Genomic DNA, 18,597 nt, shown 5'->3' on the forward strand with positions numbered 1-18,597 from the left:
ATTTATTGTTTGTAGATTGTTTGATGATGGCCATTCTGACCAGTGTCACATAATAACTCATTGTAGTTTTGATTCGCATATCTCTAATGATTAGTGATGTTGAGCATCCTATCATGTGTTTGTTGGCAATCTGTATATCTTTTTTGGAGAAATATTTATTTAGGTTTTCTGCCCATTTTTAGATTGGGTCGTTTGTTTTATTGATATTGAGCTGCATGAGCTGCTTGTATAGTTTGGAGATTAATCCTTTGTCCATTGCTTCATTTGAAAATATTTTCTCCCATTCTGAGGGTGGTCTTTTAGTCTTATTTATGGTTTCCTTGGTTGTGCAAAAGTTTTTAAGTTTCAGTAGGTCCCATTTGTTTATTTTTGTTTCTATTTCCATTTCTCTAGGAGGTGGGTCAAAAAGGATCTTGCTGTGATTTATGTCATAGAGTGTTCTGCCTATGAGTTTCCTCTAAGAGTTTTATAGTGTCTGGCCTTATATTTAGGTCTTTAATCTATTTTGAGTTTATTTTTGTGTATGGTGTTAGGAAGTGTTCTAATTTCATTCTTTTACATGTAGCTGTCCAGTTTTCCCAGCACCACTTTTTGAAGACGCTGTCTTTTCTCCATTGTATATTCTTGCCTCCTTTATCAAAGATACGGTGACCATATGTGTGTGGGTTTAGCTCTGGGCTTTCTATCTTGTTCCATTGATCTATATTTCTGTTTTTGTGCCAGTACCATACTGTCTTGATTAATGTAGCTTTGTAGTTTAGTCTGAAGTCCAGGAGCCTGATTCCTCCAGCTCCATTTTTCTTTCTCAATATTGCTTTGGCTATTCGGGGTCTTTTGTGTTTCCATACATATGCCGAAATTTCATGTTCTTGTCCTGTGAAAAATGCCATTGGTAGTTTGATAGGGATACATTGAATCTATAGATTGCTTTGGGTAGTATAGTCATTTTCACAATGTTGATTCTTCCAATCCAAGAACATGCTATATCTCTCCGTATGTTTGTATCATCTTTAATTTCTTTCATCAGTGTCTTATACTTTTCTGCATACAGGTCTTTTGTCTCTTTAGGTAGGTTTATTCCTAGGTATTTTACTTTTTTGTTGTAATGGTAAATGGGAGTGTTTCCTTAATTTCTTTCAGGTTTTTCATCATTAGTGCATAGGAATGCAAGAGATTTCTGTGCATTAATTTTTTGTACTGCTACTTTACCAGATTCATTGATTAGCTCTAGTAGTTTTCTGGTAGCATATTTAGGATTCTTTATGTATAGTATTATGTCATCTGCAAACAGTGACAGTTTTACTTCTTCTTTTCCAATTTCTCTGATTGCTATGGCTAAAACTTCCAAAACTATGTTGAATAATAGTGTTGAGAGTGGGCGACCTTGTCTTTTTACTGATCTTAGAGGACGGTTTCAGTTTTTCACCATTGAGAATGATGTTGGCTCTGGGTTTGTCATATATGGCCTTTATCACGTTGAGGTGGGTTTGCTCTATGCCTACATTCTGGAGGGATTTTATCATAAATGGGTGTTGAATTTTGTCAAAATCTTTTTCTGCATCTATTGAGATGAGCATATGGTTTTTTCCTTCAATCTGTTAATATGGTTTATCACATTGATTGATTTGCATATATTGAAGAATCCTTGCATTCCTGCGATAAACCCCACTTGGTCATTGTGTATGATCCTTTTAATGTGCCATGGGATTCTGTTTGCTTGTATTTTGTTCAGGATTTTTGCATCTATGTTCATCAGTAATATTTGCCTGTGGTTTTCTTTTTTGGTAACATATTTGTCTGGTTTTGGTATCAGGGTGCTGGTGGCCTCATAGAATGAGTTTGGGAGTGTCCCTCCCTCTGCTATACTTTGGAAGAGTTTGAGAAGGATAGGTGTTAGCTCTTCTCTAAATGTTTCATAGAATTCGCCTGAATCCATCTGGTCCTGGGCTTTTGTTTGTTGGAAAATTTTTAATCATAGTTTCAATTTCAGTTCTTGTGATTGGTCTGTTTATATTTTCTATTTCTTCCTGGTTCAGTCATGTAAGGTTGTGCTTTTCTAAGAATTTGTCCATTTCTTCCAGATTGTCCATTTTATTGGCATATAGTTCTTGTAGTAGTCCCTCATTATCCTTTTTATTTCTTGCAGTGTCAGTTGTTACTTCTTTTCGTTTCTTAATCTGTTGATTGGAGTCTTCTCCCTCTTTTTCTTGATGAGTCTGGCTAATGGTTTATCAATTTTGTTTATCTTCTCAAGGAACCAGCTTTTAGTTTTATTGATCTTTGCTATTGTTTCTTTCAGTTCTTTTTCATTTATTTCTGATCTGATCTTTACGATTTCTTTCCTTCTGCTAACTTTGGGGTGTTTTTCATTCTTCTTTCTCTACTTGCTTTAGGTGTAACATGAAGTTGTTTGAGATGTTTTTTGTTTCTTGAGGTAAGATTGTATTGCTATAAACTTCCTTCTTAGAACTGCTTTTGCAGCATCCCATAGGTTTTGGGTCGTCGTGTTTTCATTGTCATTTGTTTCTAGGTATTTTTTGATTTCCTCTTTGATTTCTTCAGTGATCTATTTGTTATTTAGTAGTGTATTGTTTAGCCTGCATGTGTTTGTATCTTTTACAGTTTTTTTTTTCTGTAATTGGTATCTAGTCTTATAGCGTTATGGTCGGTAAAGACACGAGACAATTTCAATTTTCTTAAATTTACCACAGCTTGATTTGTGACCCAAGATATGATCTATCCTGGAGAATGTTCCATGAGCACTTGAGAAGAATGTGTATTCTGTTGTTTTTGGATGTAATGTCCTATAAATATCAATTAGGTCCATCTTGTTTAGCGTATCATTTAAAGCTTGTGTTTCCTTATTTATTTTCATTTTGGATGATATGTCCATTGGTGAAAGTGGGGTGTTAAATTCCCCTCCTATGACTGAGATACTGTTGACTTCCCGTATTATGGCTGTTAGCATTTACCTTATGTATTAAGGTGCTCCAATGTTAGGTACATAAATATTTACAATTATTATATCTTTTTCTTTGTATTGATCCCTTGGTCTTTATGTAGTGTCCTTGTCTCTTTTAATAGTCTTTATTTTAAAGTCTATTTCATTTGATATGAATATTGCTACTCCAGCTCCCTTTTGATTTGCATTTGCATGGAATATGTTTTTCCATCCCCTCACTTTCAGTCTGTATGTGTCCCTAGGTCTGAAGTGGGTCTCTTGTAGACAGCATATATATGGGCCTTGTTTTTATATCCATTCAGGCAGCTTATGTCTTTTGGTTAGAACATTTAATCCATTTACCTTTAAGGTAATTATCAATATGTTTTTTGCTATTACCGTTTTCTTAATTGTTTTGGAGTTGTTATTATAGGTCTTTTCCTTCTCTTTTGTTTCCTGCCTAGAGAAGTTCCTTTAGCATTTGTTTTAAAGCTGGTTTGGTGGTGCTGAGTTTCTTTACTTTTGCTTGTCTGTAAATGTTTTCATTTCTCCATCAAATCTGAATGAGATCCTTGCTGGTTAGAGTAATCTTGTTTGTAGGTTTTTCTCTTTCATCACTTCAAGTATGCCCTGCCACTCCCTTCTGGCTTGCAGTTTCTGCTGAAAGATCAGCTGTTCACCTTATGGGGAGTCCCTTGTATATTATGTGTTTCTTTTCCCTTGCTGCTTATAATATTTTTTTTCTTTTTAATTTTTGATAGTTTGATTAATATCTGTCTTGACATGTTTCTCCTTGGACTGATCCTGTATGGGACTCTCTGAGCTTCCTGGACTTGACTATTTCCTTTCCCATGGTAGGGAAGTTTTCAACTATAATCTCTCAAATATTTTCTCAGACCCTTTCTTTTTCTCTTCTCCTTCTGGGACCCCTATAATTTGAACACTGGTGGGTTTAATGTTGTCCCAGAAGTCTCTGAGACTGTCCTCAATTCTTTTCATTCTTTTTTCTTTATTCTGCTCTGTGGTAGTTAGTTCCACTATTTTATCTTCCAGGTCACTTATCCATTCTTCTGCCTCAATTATTCTGCTATTGATTCCTTCCAGAGAATTTGTAATATCATGTTTTGTGTTGTTCATCAATGCTTGTTTGCTCTTTACTTCTTCTAGGTCCTTGTTAAACATTTCTTGTATTTTCTCCATTCTATCCGATATTTTGGATCATCTTTACTATGATTACTCTGAATTCTTTTTCAGGTAGACTGCCTATTTCCTCTTCATTTGTTTGGTCTGGTGGGTTTTTACCTTGCTCCTTCATCTGCTGCATATTTCTCTGTCTTCTCATTTTGTTTAACTTACTGTGTTTGGGGTCTCTTTTTTGCAGTTTGCAGGTTCATAGTTCCTATTGCTTTTAGTTTCTGCCTCCAGTTGGTGAGGCTGGTTCAGTGACTTGTGTAGGCTTCCTGGTGGAGGGGACTGGTGCTTGTGTTTTTGTGGGTGGGGTGGATCTTGTCTCTCTTGTGGTCAGGGCTGCTTCTGGTGGTCTGTTTTGGGTTGTCTGTGAACTTAGTATGATTTTAGGCATCCCCTCTGCTAATGTGTGGTGTTGTGTTCCTGTCTTGCCAGTTGTTTGGCATGGGGTGTCCAGCACTGGAGATTGCTGGCTGTTCATGGAGCTGGGTCTTCACATTGAGATGGAGAGTTCTGAAAGAGCTCTCGCCATTTGATATTATGTGTGGCTGGGAGGTCTCTGGTGGTCCAATGTCCTGAACTTGGCACTACCACCTCAGAGGCTCAGGCCTGACACCAGGCCGGAGCACCAAGACCCTGTCACCCACATGGCTAGGTCAAGTGAAAGAGGCCCTAAACCATCAAAAGCTATATCCAATATCCAGCTGGGACATCTGAGCAGCATGGCCATGGGCTCGTCTGTGGTATGGCTGCTGGGCGCAGGCCGGGTTTTCAGCCAGGACCAGTACAAATTCTGCCAGTCAGAACTTGCTGGTGGATTCCTCAGGGTATATGGGGGTATATGTATACGTATAGCTGATTCACTTCGTTATACAGCAGAAACTAACACAACAATGTAAAGCAATTATACTCCAATACAGATTTTTTAAAATAATTAATTAATTAAATACAGTAAAAAAAAAAAAAAAGGAATGTTTATATGCTCAATGTTTAGAAAGTAATCATTGAAATTATTTCACCAAAAAGTGGAGTAGTCAGAAGCTGATGATTTAAAATATTTGGATACTCTGAAGTGCAAAACAGTTTTGGTGCATAGCTCTCAACCTGCCAATTTGAACCCTGTCATACAAACACTCAACTCTAGTACTCTTCTCCTTGATCCTCTTCTTTGGTTATTTGTTGAGAAGCTGAAAGTGTTGCTCAGAGGCACCTAAATTAGCACAGCAACTATGTCCAGCTTTTCAGCAGTGATTTTGAAAAGGAGGACAGAATTTTAAAATATTTGCTTTAAGTGGTAGTTTTATTCGCTAAATATGTAATGGTGGAAAAATAAATGTCAGTTAATTAATACATAACTATTAAATGCCACATCAAACTTACCTTTACAGCACAATAATCAAAAAATCCAGTCTCTGAAAATATGGCTACTAAAATCATCTGTGGGGAAAAGAGAAACAAGAGACAAGGAGAATGTTACAGCATTCAGCACCATCCTGAAATGACACCAGAGTTATCCCTTTCAAATCTGATCTCTGGCCTCTGCGTGAAAGCTACCACCTCATCAAGCTTCTCACTCTCTTGATGACTGTGGTTCACTTACTAACTCCCTGAATCAAGCCCCTTGCTAGTGGGTTTGCACCTCTATATTTGTCCAGGGATATGTGCCCAAGGTACATTATCATTCCATCTGATCTTGACAGTGAACACTGTGTTATAATTACTCTCTGTCTTATAGACCAGGAAACTGGCAGGCAGAGATGGAAGGTGACTCACTTACAGTCACAAAGCTAGAAACAGGGAACGAAATGGGACAGAATGTGGCCTTCTACACCTAAATGTCCACACAAGCAACAATTCAATGTTTTAAGACTTTTAAACTGGCTTAAATTTTGTTTCCTAAAATAATTTAACAGATTTTTGTCACCAATTTGATCAAGACAAGCAAATAAGAGTAGTTACATTGAAATGATTATTCTCTGGGTTCTATATGAACCCAGAAGGCCTACTCACTTGTGTTTTTCTACTGATGACACAGTTGGTGAGAATAATCATCCTAGATAGTAACAAAAAGTAATGTCCCATTTATTCTAAGTCTAATCAACCAGGCATTTCAACCAGCCTGAACTTTCTGGAAGATTCTCTATTCTACCTCCTTAGATGGTGACGTATCACGTGCTGAACTTGGAGTGAGAAGATGCAGGTTCAAATATCAATTCTGCTACTTAGGAGTAATTTAACTTTGAACAAAAAATTTAATTCTCTGTACTTTGGTTTTCTCACCTCATCTCTGAATGTCTGTTCCTTGTAAGGTTGTTGTGAAAATTCAATAGCATTATGTAAACTAAAGTACTTAGAAAAGAGTGGGCCCAATACTGTCTTTCAAATAAACGGTGCAAAACAAAAGTCCCCAAAAATTAATTTAGACTCAGTACAGATATCTACCTTGTCTAGCATGACCAACAATATTCATCCTAACCCAAATAGCCACTGTGAGGCCATTTATAGAATGTGGAGCTTCACACACCAATGGAAGTTTCACATGAACGTGGATGGGTAGGTCTTGTGTGGTCTTCCACTGTCATGGTGAAGCTGTTCCACACGTCAGCTGCCAGAACCACCCAAGAGATGCTGGAACTCAGGGACTGGGTAAGTGACTGACATGCAACAGGGTGGAAAAGGCAGGGGCCTAGTTATATAGACTGTCTCTGCAAAGTTCTACTGATTCCATTTGAGAAAAAAAATTAAACCACTCATTTTAAAAATCCTAACCACCCCCAGTAGCTCAAATGTAACTATATTAAGAAGGTAATTAAAGTGAAGCCCTGGGCTTCTGTGGTGGCGCAGTGATTGAGAGTCCACCTGCCGATGCAGGGGACGCGGGTTCATGCCCCAGTCCGGGAAGATCCCACATGCCGCAGAGCGGCTGGGCCCGTGAGCCATGGCCGCTGAGTCTGTGCGTCTGGAGCCTGTGCTCCGCAATGGGAGAGGCCACAACAGTGAGAGGCCCGAGTACCGCAAAAAAAAAAAGAAAGTGAAGCCCTAACCCAGTATGACTGGTGACCTTATAAGAAGAAGAGATGAGGACACAGATATGCCCAGAGGGACAATCATGTGAGGACACAGGGAGAAGATGATCATCTACAAGTCAAGGAGAGAAGCCTCAGAGGAAACCAACCCTGCCAACACCTTGATCTCAGACTTCCAGCCTCCAGAACTGTGAGGAAATACAGTTCTGTTGTTTAAGTCACCCAGTCTGTGGTACTTTATTATGTCAGCCCCAGAAAACTAATATACCAATCATTTAAGTTTTTTTAAAAACCTATTTTATAAGCCATCTGGTATGCCTTCCTTCTTCCTTCCATAGGCCCAAATGCTATACACTTCAGGACCCAATACATTCGTTCCTCTATGAAGCCTGAGTTCAGAGCACTGAACTTCCTCCCACTCCACCCACAGAGTAGGCAGCCACTTTGGGTCACACTGAAGCCTAGAGCAGCAGGGCCCTCCATGGTGCTAGGGCAGAAAGAATATTAGCAAGGAGGTGAGGGCATGTGGTGACCTGCTTTACACAGTGTGAGTCTTCTAGCCCTGAGAGGAAACACCCTCCTCAAATCACTCAGCTGCTGTGGGTCTGTTCAAGAGTGCAATAGCTGTTCCCACTGCTGTTCAGACCCCTGTCAAATTCCACTTATTCCAGTTAAGTTTGTTTATGGCTCATGTACCACACTAGCCCACTAGTGTGTCTTAAAGTTCCCTTCCTACAAGTTCATTTGGTGACACTCTTCATAGCACACGGTAGAGGGGCCACTTGAAAATGTCTGTTTAACAGCAAATATACAAACAATTACTTAGGGACAATTTCTTCATTTCTTCCTTTATCCATATAATTAAAGGTACTTTTCCAATCACTGAAAAACTTAAATTGTTCATCTGTTTAGGATATTCCATTTTATATTTTAAGTACAGTAACTTTTAAAAATTTCTAAATTTTCTGAATGGCAAGATTATTTCACTGTCAGACAGGCCTTAGGCTGAAATTTTACAGCTAACTAATCAGAGCACCAATCACTCCATTCCTCCTCAGGAGAAATCAGCTAGACCTGCACAAACACTTCTCAATCAAGCCCTAATTGTCAAGCATCACAGTGTCTTTAAGAGTCAGCACTGGCAAAAGAGAAGATCCAAGGTTGCAGCAAGCTTGGGACCCTGTCCCACTGGGAGGACTGTCATTACCATGCCAAACAGCAGGGCCAGAGTCTCGAAATCAATCCACTCCACCACGTGCATCAGGCTAGGTCTCTGCAATCAAAGCACAAATTTGCCAATTAGTCCTGGGCATCATCCTCCTGGTGATAAACTGTAAATATGTGCCGCCCTTTACAGAAAACCCACTCATTGGACCAGAGTCGAAAGTCACACCATCTGCTTGCCTTTGAAATCAGATTATATCATCACTGAAAAACACTCGTGACCCAAAGCATAATAACGTCAAACCTATGCACTTGACAATAAAAAAAAAAAGCAGATTTATTAAGCCCCATCCATGTCCTTAAGGGAAGGTAGAATCATGGGGGACTGGGAACCCAGACTGGGAACTGAGGGCACTTGGAGAGCCTGGTTGTTGGAAAAGGACTGCACAGTGGTCCAGGGAGGTTCCTGCAGCACAAGCCATGTGCTACGTCAGTGATTTCTAGAATTAAATAACTACTACTACACTACTCCTTAACAATTAATAAAAATAACAGTGGTTTATGTGTAAGTTTTAGGATGCTGGGACATTTTACCCTTAGAGTTAGTGTTTGTTTATACCAACTCTAGTCAAGAAAAAGAAAATAAAAAAACAATAAATAACTAACTGAACATAGCCCCACATAGCCCCAGTTATTATTCTTTGGTTGACTGACTGCCCTTTAGTAGCACTTTTCAGAACAATTCCTGAAATTCTACAGAGTTGCTTTCAATCCTAAGTTCTGTATGTTGCCACCTTGGTCAGTTCCAGCACTACTCCTCAAGATGGAGGCTCCACAGGCCTCCATCTCTAGTGGGCACTTGGCTTCTCTTGCTTCCCTACATTCATTCCAATGTCCCTGCAGGATGGACCACACGCAGACCCTGAGGGGGTGCTATTCCCCCCAGACTTGCACATCCAGGGACCTCCTGATGTCTGCAGGACAGAACCCCAAACTCACTGTCTCCCACCTCTCTGCTCCAGCCAGGATGGCCTCTTCTAGTTTCCATGGGCTGACAGTACATAGGGCCAGCTCTAACATAATTCAGCTGCATGACCTGGGAAAATGCTTGACCACCATGAGTCAAGCATTTCCTCAGCTAGGGTGGAGAATAACACCACTGGGATGTGTGTGATAAAGTCAAATGTTAATTACTCATCAATGCTGTAAAGTTCATGTCACTAATGGGAAATGTGAAAGAGTATATTTAAAAAGTAAAATCACCAGCTAATGCCTAATTCTTGGACTGTCTTTGAATCTGACATTCTATTGAGTGCTAAGCCATTGACTCAAAATGTTACACTTACATCTCCAATCACAGCCAGCGCTGCTAATGCTGCAAGGGAGCCCAACATGGCTGCCAGTGTTCTGTGAACAATCTGGAAAGAAACATAGAAAATTACTGCATTCTAATCCACAGGACATTAAAACACACAGAAAGGGACTTCCCTGGTGGTGCAGTGGCTAAGTTTCCACGTTCCAATGCAGGGGAAGTGGGTTTGATCACTGGTTGGGGAATTAAGATCCCACATGCCACAGGAAAACTAAGCCCACATGCCACAACTAGAGAGCCCATGTGTTGCAACTACAGAGCCCATGCACTCTGGAGCCTGCACACCGCAACTACTGAGCTTATGCACTCTGGAGCCTGTGCACCACAACTAGAGAGAAGTCCACATGCCACAATAAAGAGCCCACAAACCACAATGAAAGATCCCATGTGCCGCAACCAAGACCCAATGCAGCCAAAAATAAATAAATAAATATTTTTAAAAAATAAATAAAACACACAGAAGCCTCTATAGGTATAAGTATTTGTGAAGATTGGCCATTTTATACCATATCTATTAAGACAATAAATAAATCATGAGTTTCTTTGTTTCAGAGTCTGGATGCCCTAGAGACACACACAACCATCACCAGTCTGCTTTCTAAAGAAAGATTTCCAGCATAATTAGATGATCCTGAAGTAGAAGCTCGATAAAGTTTGTTCTATAAGGAAGCCTGCAGTAAATTATCATTAATTATTTACCATATAATCCATAGGCAACTGGAGAATTAGTTCCACAATATAAATCAATTCTGCCCAATTACTAAGACTGTTATAAAATGCTTAATCTAATTGAAACTTCAGTATTACCACTGAACCATGAAAATACTTTTTCTATTTAATTATAATTCAAGTGGGCATGGAATTTCTAAGGCAAAATATAAAGAAAGGTAAGGATGCAGAGAATTTGAAAGCCTCAAACATTGCTGGTGTGAATGTAAAATGGTGCACCCTGAGCCGCAGCTGTTACCTTGGACCCCAGAGACTGTTGCCACTGCTGCTAAGGGTCCTGTGTGCAAGGCAGGTCTCTTCCCACACCTTCCCATAAGCCTCTGCAGCCAGCCACTGCCTTCCAACTTCCCTGGAAGAACACATGGCATGCCTTGGGCTCTTGCAACTTCATGCCAGCCTCTGCGGCCCACAGGCACTCCCCGCACATCCCAATTATGACTGCTATATCCCTCCCTCAGCCCCAACCTGAGTGAGCAAGGGAGCCCTAATCAGCCACTGCTTTTGCCTCTTCTTAGGTGGGGAACAGATGCCTGAGGGAAGCCCACACGCAGAGGGGGGGCCAAAACCAAGGCTGAAACCCAGGAGCAGTGTGACCAAAGATGAGAAAGGGAAATATCCCTGTGCAGCTGCAGGAGCAGTGGATTAAATCCCCGCAATCAGCTGGATAAACCCTGCAACTGTGGAATACCTGAATAGACAATGAGGGTTCCCAGAATTGAGGCTGCAGACTTTGGAGGCAACTGTGGACTTTGTGGGCAAGTACACATGGGTCAAGATCATAGTATGAGCTGACCCCACAGTGCCCACAGCAGGTCCAGAGAACTACCTAGGAGTATTGGAGGATTTCCTGGGTAGGCAGGGATTGGCTGTGGCTCACTGTGGAGGCAAGGACACTGACAGCTAAGGCCACAGGAAAATATCACTACTTTTGTTTTGCTTTATTTTGTTTTTCGGTTCTGTTGTTCTTTTTCTTTATTATTATTATTCTTTAATTTTACTTTTCTCTTTACTTTTTCTTTTCTTTTTATGCTTTTATTTTTAACATATTTTTATTTTTTTTCCTAATTCTACTGTACTTTTTCATTATATTGTTTTTTTCTTGTTTGCTTTTTTCCTTTGCTTTGCTTTCATTTTATTTTTAACTATATTTTACATTTTTCTATTTTTACTTTACTAGTTTGTTGTTTTGTATTTTTTCCTTCTGCTTTCATCTTTCTTTGTCTTTACATTTTTTTGGATAGTTTTTGTGTGTTTGTTTTATGCTTTCATTGCCTTTTTTAATTAGCTTTCTGCATTTGATATGTTTCTGGTTTTATGTTTGTGTTAGTTTAGTTTTTAGTGTTTCTTTTCATTTTTGAAATTGTTTACTGGTTTGGTTACTCTCTTCTTTCTTTTCTCTTTTTTTTTTCTTTTTGTGAGTGTTTGTATATATGTTTCTTTGTGTGATTTTTGTCTGTTTGGTTTTGCTTTTACCATTTGTCTTGGGGTCTCATCTGTTCATTTTAGGGGGATCTTTTTTAGTTTTGTTTTTGTTTTGTTTTGTTTTGTTTTTACTTCTTATTTTTCTTGTGCACTGTGTGGCTTGCAGGGTATTGGTGTGCTGGCTGGGGGTCAGGCCTGAGCCTCTGAGGTGGGAGAGCCAAGTCTAGGACATTGGACTACCAGAGAACACCTGGGTCCATGGAATATTTATTGTTGAGATCTCTCCCAGAGGTCTCCATCTCAAAACTAAGACCCAGATCCAGCCAGCAAGCTGCAGTGATGACTGCCTCACACCAAACAACTAGCAAGACAGGAAAAAAACAAAACCCACCCATTAGCAGACAGGCTACCTAAAGTCATACTAAGCTCACAGACACTGCAAAACAGACCAACGGACATGGCCCTTCCAATCAGAGGGACAAGATCCAGCTCCACCCACCAGAACAGAGGTTCCAGTCCCCTCCACAAGGAAGCCTACACAAGTCGCTGGACGAACCTCACCAACTGGGCACAGACAACAGAATTAAAAGGAACTACGACTCTACAGCTTGCAGAAGGAGACCAAAAACACAGTAATTTAAACAAAATTAGGAGACAGAGAAATATGCAACAGATGAAGAAGCAAGGTAAAAACCCACCAGACCAAACAAATGAAGAAGAGATGGGCAGTCTAACAGAAAAAGAATTCAGAGTAATGATAGTACAGATGATTCAAAATCACAGAAATAGAATGGAAAAAATATAATAAACATTTAACAAGTAACTAGAAGAACTAAAGAACAAATAAACAGTGATGAACAACACAATAACTGAAATTTAAAATACCCTAGAAGGAACAAATGGCAGAATAACTGAGGCAGAAGAACGAATGAGTGACCTGAAAGATGAAATGGTGAAAATAACTGCCAAGGAGCAGAAAAAGAAAAAAGAATGAAAAGAATTGAGGACAGTTTCAGAGAACTCTGGGACAACATTAAATGCACCAACATTCAAATTATAGGGGTCCCAGAAGAAGAAGAGTAAAAGAATGGGGCTGAGAAAATATTTGAGAGATTATAGTTGAAAACTTACCTACCATGGGAAAGGAAATAGTCAATCAAGTCCAGGAAGCTCAGAGAGTCCTATACAGGATCAGTCCAAGGAGAAACATGCCAAGACACATATTAATCAAACTATCAAAAATTAAATACAAAGAAAAAATATTAAAAGCAGCCAAGGAAAAGCAAGAAATAACATACAAGGGAATCCCCGTATGGTTAACAGCTGATCTTTCAGCAAAAACTCTGCAAGCAAGAAGGGAGGAGCAGGATGTATTTTAAGTGATGAAAGGGAAAAACCTACAAACAAGATTACTCTACCCAAAAAGGATCTAATTTAGATTGGACTGGAGAAATTACAACCTTTACAGACAAGCAAAGTTAAGAGAACTCAGCACCACCCAACCAGCTTAACAACAAATGATAATGTAACTTCCCTAAGTGGGAAACACAAGAGAAGGAAAAGACCTATAAAAAAAAAAAAAAACCAAAACAATTTTTAAAATGGTAATAGGAACATATATATCAATAATTATCTTAAATGTAAATGGATTAAATGCTCCAACCAAAAGACAAAGACTGTCTGAATGGATGTAAAAACAAGACCCGTATATATGCTGTCTACAAGAGACCTACTTCAGATCTAGGGACACATACAGGCTGAAAGTGAGGAATGGAAGTAGATATTCTGTGCAAACGGAAATCAAAAGGAAGCAGGAGTAGCAATACTCATATCAGAAAACATGGACTTTAAAATAAAGACTATTACAAGAGACAAGGAAGGACACAAAATAATGATCAGGGGATCAATGCAAGAAGAAGATACAACAATAGTAAATATTTATGCACCCAAAATAGGAGCACCACAATACTTAAGGCAAATATTAACAGCCATAAAAAGGAAACTCGACAGTAACACAATAATAGTAGGGGATTTTAAAACCCCACTTACACCAATGGAGAGATCATCCAAACAGAAAATAAATAAGAAAACACAAGCTTTAAATGACACATTGGATCAGATGGATTTAATTGATATTTATAGGACATTCCATCCAAAAACCACAGAATACACATTCTTCTCAAGTACATACGGAACATTCTCCAGGATAGATAACATCTTGGGTGACAAATTAAGCCTAGGTAAATTTAAGAAAATTGAAATCATATCAAGTGTCATTTCAGACCACAACACCTTGAGACTAGATATCAATTACATGAAAAAAATCTGTAGAATATACAAACACGTGGAGGCTAAACAGTATGCTACTAAATAACCAAGAGATCACTGAGGAAATTGAAGAGGAAAACAAAAATACTTACGAACAAATGACAATGAAAACACGACAACCCAAAACCTATGGGATACAGCAAAAGCAGTTCTAAGAAAGAAGTTTATAGCAATACAATCCTACCTAAAGACACAAGAAAAATCTCAAATAACAACCTAACCTTACACCTAAAGCAATTAGAGAAGGAAGACTAAAAAAACTCAAAGTTAGCAGAAGGAAACAAACCATAAAGATCAGATCAGAAATAAATACAAAAGAAATGAAGAAAACAATAGCAAAGATAAATAAAACTAAAAGCTGGTTCTTTGAGAAGACAAACAAAATCAACAAACCATGAGCCAGACTCGTCAAGAAAAAAAAGGAGAAGACTCAAATCAACAGATTAGAAATGAAAAAGGAGAAGTAACAACTGACACTGCAGAAATACAGAGGATCATGAGAGACTACTATAAGCAACTATATGCAAATAAAATGGACAACCAGGAAGAATTAGACAAATTCTTAGAAAAGTACAACCTTCCAAGACTGAACCAGGAAGAAACAGAATATATGAACCAACCAATCACAAGCAATGAACTTGAAACTGTGATTTAAAAATCTTCCAGCAAACAAAAGCTCAGGACCAGATGGCTTCACAGGCGAATTCTATCAAACATTTAGAAAGAGCTAACATCTATCCTTCTCAAACTCTTCCAAAATATAGTAGAGGGAGGAACACTCCCAAACTCATTCTATGAGGCCACCGTCACCCTGATACCAAAAACCAGACAAAGATGTCAGAAAAAAAGAAAACTACAGGCCAATATCACTGATGAACATAGATGAAAAACTCCTCAACAAAATATTTGCAAACAGAATCCAACAGCACATTAAAAGGATAATACACCATGATCAAGTGGGGTTTATCCTGGGAATGCAAGGATTTTTCAATATATGCAAATCAATTAATGTGATACACCATATTAACAAATTGAAGGATAAAACCATATGATCATCTCAATAGATGCAGAGAAAGCTTTAGACAAAATTCAACACCCATTTATGATAAAAACTCTCCATAAAGTGGGCAGAGAGGGAACCTATCTCAACATGATATAGGCCACATATGACAAACGCACAGCCAACATCATTCTCAGTGGTGAAAAACTGAAAGCATTTCCTCTAAGATGAGGAACAAGAAAAGGGTGCCCATTCTCACCACTATTATACACGTTTACATACTTTGGATGTTTTAGCCATGGCAATCAGAGAAGTAAAAGAAATAAAAGGAATCCAAATTGGAAAAGAAGTAAAACTGTCACTGTTTGCAGATGACATGATACTATACATAGAATATCCTAAAGATGCTACCAGAAAACTACTAGAGCTAATCAGTGAATTTGGTAAGGTAGCAGGATACAAAATCAATGCACAGAAATCTCTTGCATTCCTATACACTAACAACAAAACATCTGAAAGAGAAATTAAAGAAACAGTATCATTTACCATTGCAAAAAAAGAATAAAATACCTAGGAATAAACCTACCTAAGCAGGCAAAAGAGTACTCAGAAAACTATAAAACACTGATGAAGAAATCAAAGATGACATAAACACATGCAGAAATATACCTTGTTCTTGGACTGGAAGAATCAATATTGTGAAAATGACTACACTATCCAAAGCAATCAACAGATTCAGTGCAATCCCTATCAAATTATCAATGGCATTTTTCACAGAACTAGAACAAAAATTTTTACAATTTGTATGGAAACATAAAAGACTCCAAATAGCTAAAGCAATCTTGAGAAAGAAAAATGTAGCTGGAGGAATCAGGCTCCCTGACTTCAGACTATACTACAAAGCTACAGTAATCAAGACAGTATGGTACTGGCACAAAAACAGAAAGATAGATCACTGGAATAGGATAGAAAGCCCAGAAATAAACCTACGTATATATCTTTGACAAAGGAGGCAAGAATACACAGTGGAAAAGACAGTTTCTTCAATAAGTCTTGCTGGTAAAACTGGACAGCTACATGTAAATGTGTGAAATTAGAACACTTCCTAACACCATACACAAAAATAAACACAAAATGGATTAAAGACCTAAATATAAGGCCATATACTATCAAACTCTTAGAAGAAAACAGAGGCAGAACACTCTATTACATAAGTCACAGCAAGATCCTTTTTGACCCACCTCCTAGAGTAATGGAAATAATTAACAAAACTAGAAAAATGGGACCTAATGAAACTTTAAAACTTTTGCACAGAAAAGGAAATCATAAACAAAAACAAAAGACAACCCTCAGAATGGGAGAAAATATTTACAAATGAAGCAACTGACAAAGGATTAATCTCCAAAATATACAAGAAGCTCATGCAGCTCAATATCAAAAAAACAAACAACTCAATCCAAAAATGGACAGAAGACCTAAATAGACATTTCTCCAAAGACATACAGATGGCCAACAAACACATGAAAAGATGCTCAACATCACTAATCATTAGAGAAATGCAAATCAAAATCACAATGAGGTATCACCTCACACTGGTCAGAATGGCCATCATCAAAAAATCTACAAACAATAAATGCTGGAGAGGGTGTGGAGAAAAGGGAACCCTCCTGCACTTTTGGTGGGAATGTAAATTGATACAGCCACTATGGAGAACAGTATGGAGATTCCTTAAAAAACTAAAAATAGAACTACCATATGACTCAGCAATCCCACTACTGGGCATATACCCTGAGAAAACCATAACCCAAAAACAAACATGTACCACAATGTTCATTGCAGCACTATTTACAATAGCCAGGACATGGAAAGTACCTAAATGGACTAACAAATGGATAAAGAAGATGTGACACACATGTATAATGGAATATTACTCAGCCATAAACAAGGAACAAAATTGTGTCATTTGCAGAGACGTGGATGGACATAGATACTGTCATACAGAGTGAATTCAGACAGAAAGAGAAAAACAAATATCATAGGCTAATGCATATACATGGAGTCTAGAAAAATGGCACTGATGAACCTAGCGGTAGAGCAGGAATAAAGATGCAGACGTTGATAATGGACTTTAGGACACGGGGGGGAGGGGGAGGCTGGGGTGTAATGAGAGAGTAGCATTGACATACATACACTACCAAATGTAAAATGAATGGCTGGTGGGAAGCGCTGCATAGCACAGGGAGACCAGTTCAGTGGTTTGTGACCACCTAGAGGGGTGGGATAGGGAGGGTGGGAGGGAGGCTCAAGAGGGAAGGGATATGGGGATATGTGTGTGCGTATAACTGATTCACTTTGCTGTATGGCAGAAACTAACACAACATTGTGAAGCAATTATACTACAATAAAGATGTATTTTAAAAATGGTGCAGCCATGGTGGGAAACTTAGGCAGTTTCTTGCAAAGTTAAATAATAAATTTACCACATGACCAGCAATTCCACGCCTAGGAATCTACCCATGAGAAATGAGAGCATATGTCCTGTTAAAATAGTTAAACGAGGCCATTGGACTGAGGTGGCTTTTTTTTTATTGGAATACAGTTGATTTACAATGTTGTGTTAGTCTGCTGTACAGGAAAGTGAGTCAGTTATACATCTGAGATATATATATATAGCCACTCTTTTTTAGATTCTTTTCCCATATAGGTCATTACAGAGTATTGAGTGGGTTCCCCTGTGCTATACAGCAGGTTCTTTTTAGTTATCTATTTTATATATAGTAGTGTGTATATGTCAAGCTCAATCTCCCAATTTAACCCTCCTCTGCTTCCCCCCACGGTAAGCTTGTTTGTTTTCTACATCTGTGACTCTATTTCTGTTTTGTAAATAAGTTCATTTTTACAATTTACTTTTAGATTCCACATATAAATGGTGTCATATGATATTTGTCTTTCTCTGTCTGACTTACTTCACTCAGTATGACAGTCTCTGAGATGGCTTTAATGCTTCAGCAGCCTATGTAAGAAAACCAAAATCTAAGCTTGTAGTGCGTCATGGTTAAGAAATCGAAATCTGAGGACAACTGAGTATAGGCAGCTAACTAGCCTTTCCCGAATAAGGCAAACACTTAAGCTATAGCCAGTCAAATCATTTCCTGGCTTTGCTTCTGTCTTTTCTCTATAAGAACCTATCCTTGCTCCTGTTGGTAGAGCCTCCTAACAACTTCCGGTATGGCATTGCCCAATCTGAATCAATATTTGCTCAAATAAACTCTTAAAAATTTAATATACCTCAGTTTATCTTTTAACAGTCTACATAAAGCATGAATGTTCATAGCAACACTCTTCAAAATAGGCAAAAAATGGAAACATTCCACATGTCATCCATGGTGAGTGGGTAAAACAAGATGCAGTACATGCCACAACATGG

At 38.4% G+C, this 18,597-nt stretch overlaps 1 protein-coding gene across 1 annotated transcript in view; it reads right to left on the minus strand.

Annotated features, from left to right (window-relative positions):
• Positions 1-18,597, minus strand: part of OCA2 (OCA2 melanosomal transmembrane protein) — a gene marked incomplete at its 5' end in the record, with an annotated part of 205,733 nt that overhangs the window by 155,959 nt on the left and 31,177 nt on the right. Inside the window, 3 exons of the mRNA XM_033860327.2 lie at positions 5,510-5,566; positions 8,363-8,428; positions 9,666-9,737. Coding sequence (XP_033716218.2) covers positions 5,510-5,566; positions 8,363-8,428; positions 9,666-9,737 — 195 coding nt within the window. The remainder of the gene's footprint in view (positions 1-5,509; positions 5,567-8,362; positions 8,429-9,665; positions 9,738-18,597) is intronic.

Source organism: Tursiops truncatus, chromosome 7, assembly GCF_011762595.2.
Source record: "Tursiops truncatus isolate mTurTru1 chromosome 7, mTurTru1.mat.Y, whole genome shotgun sequence".
NCBI lineage: Eukaryota > Metazoa > Chordata > Mammalia > Artiodactyla > Delphinidae > Tursiops > Tursiops truncatus.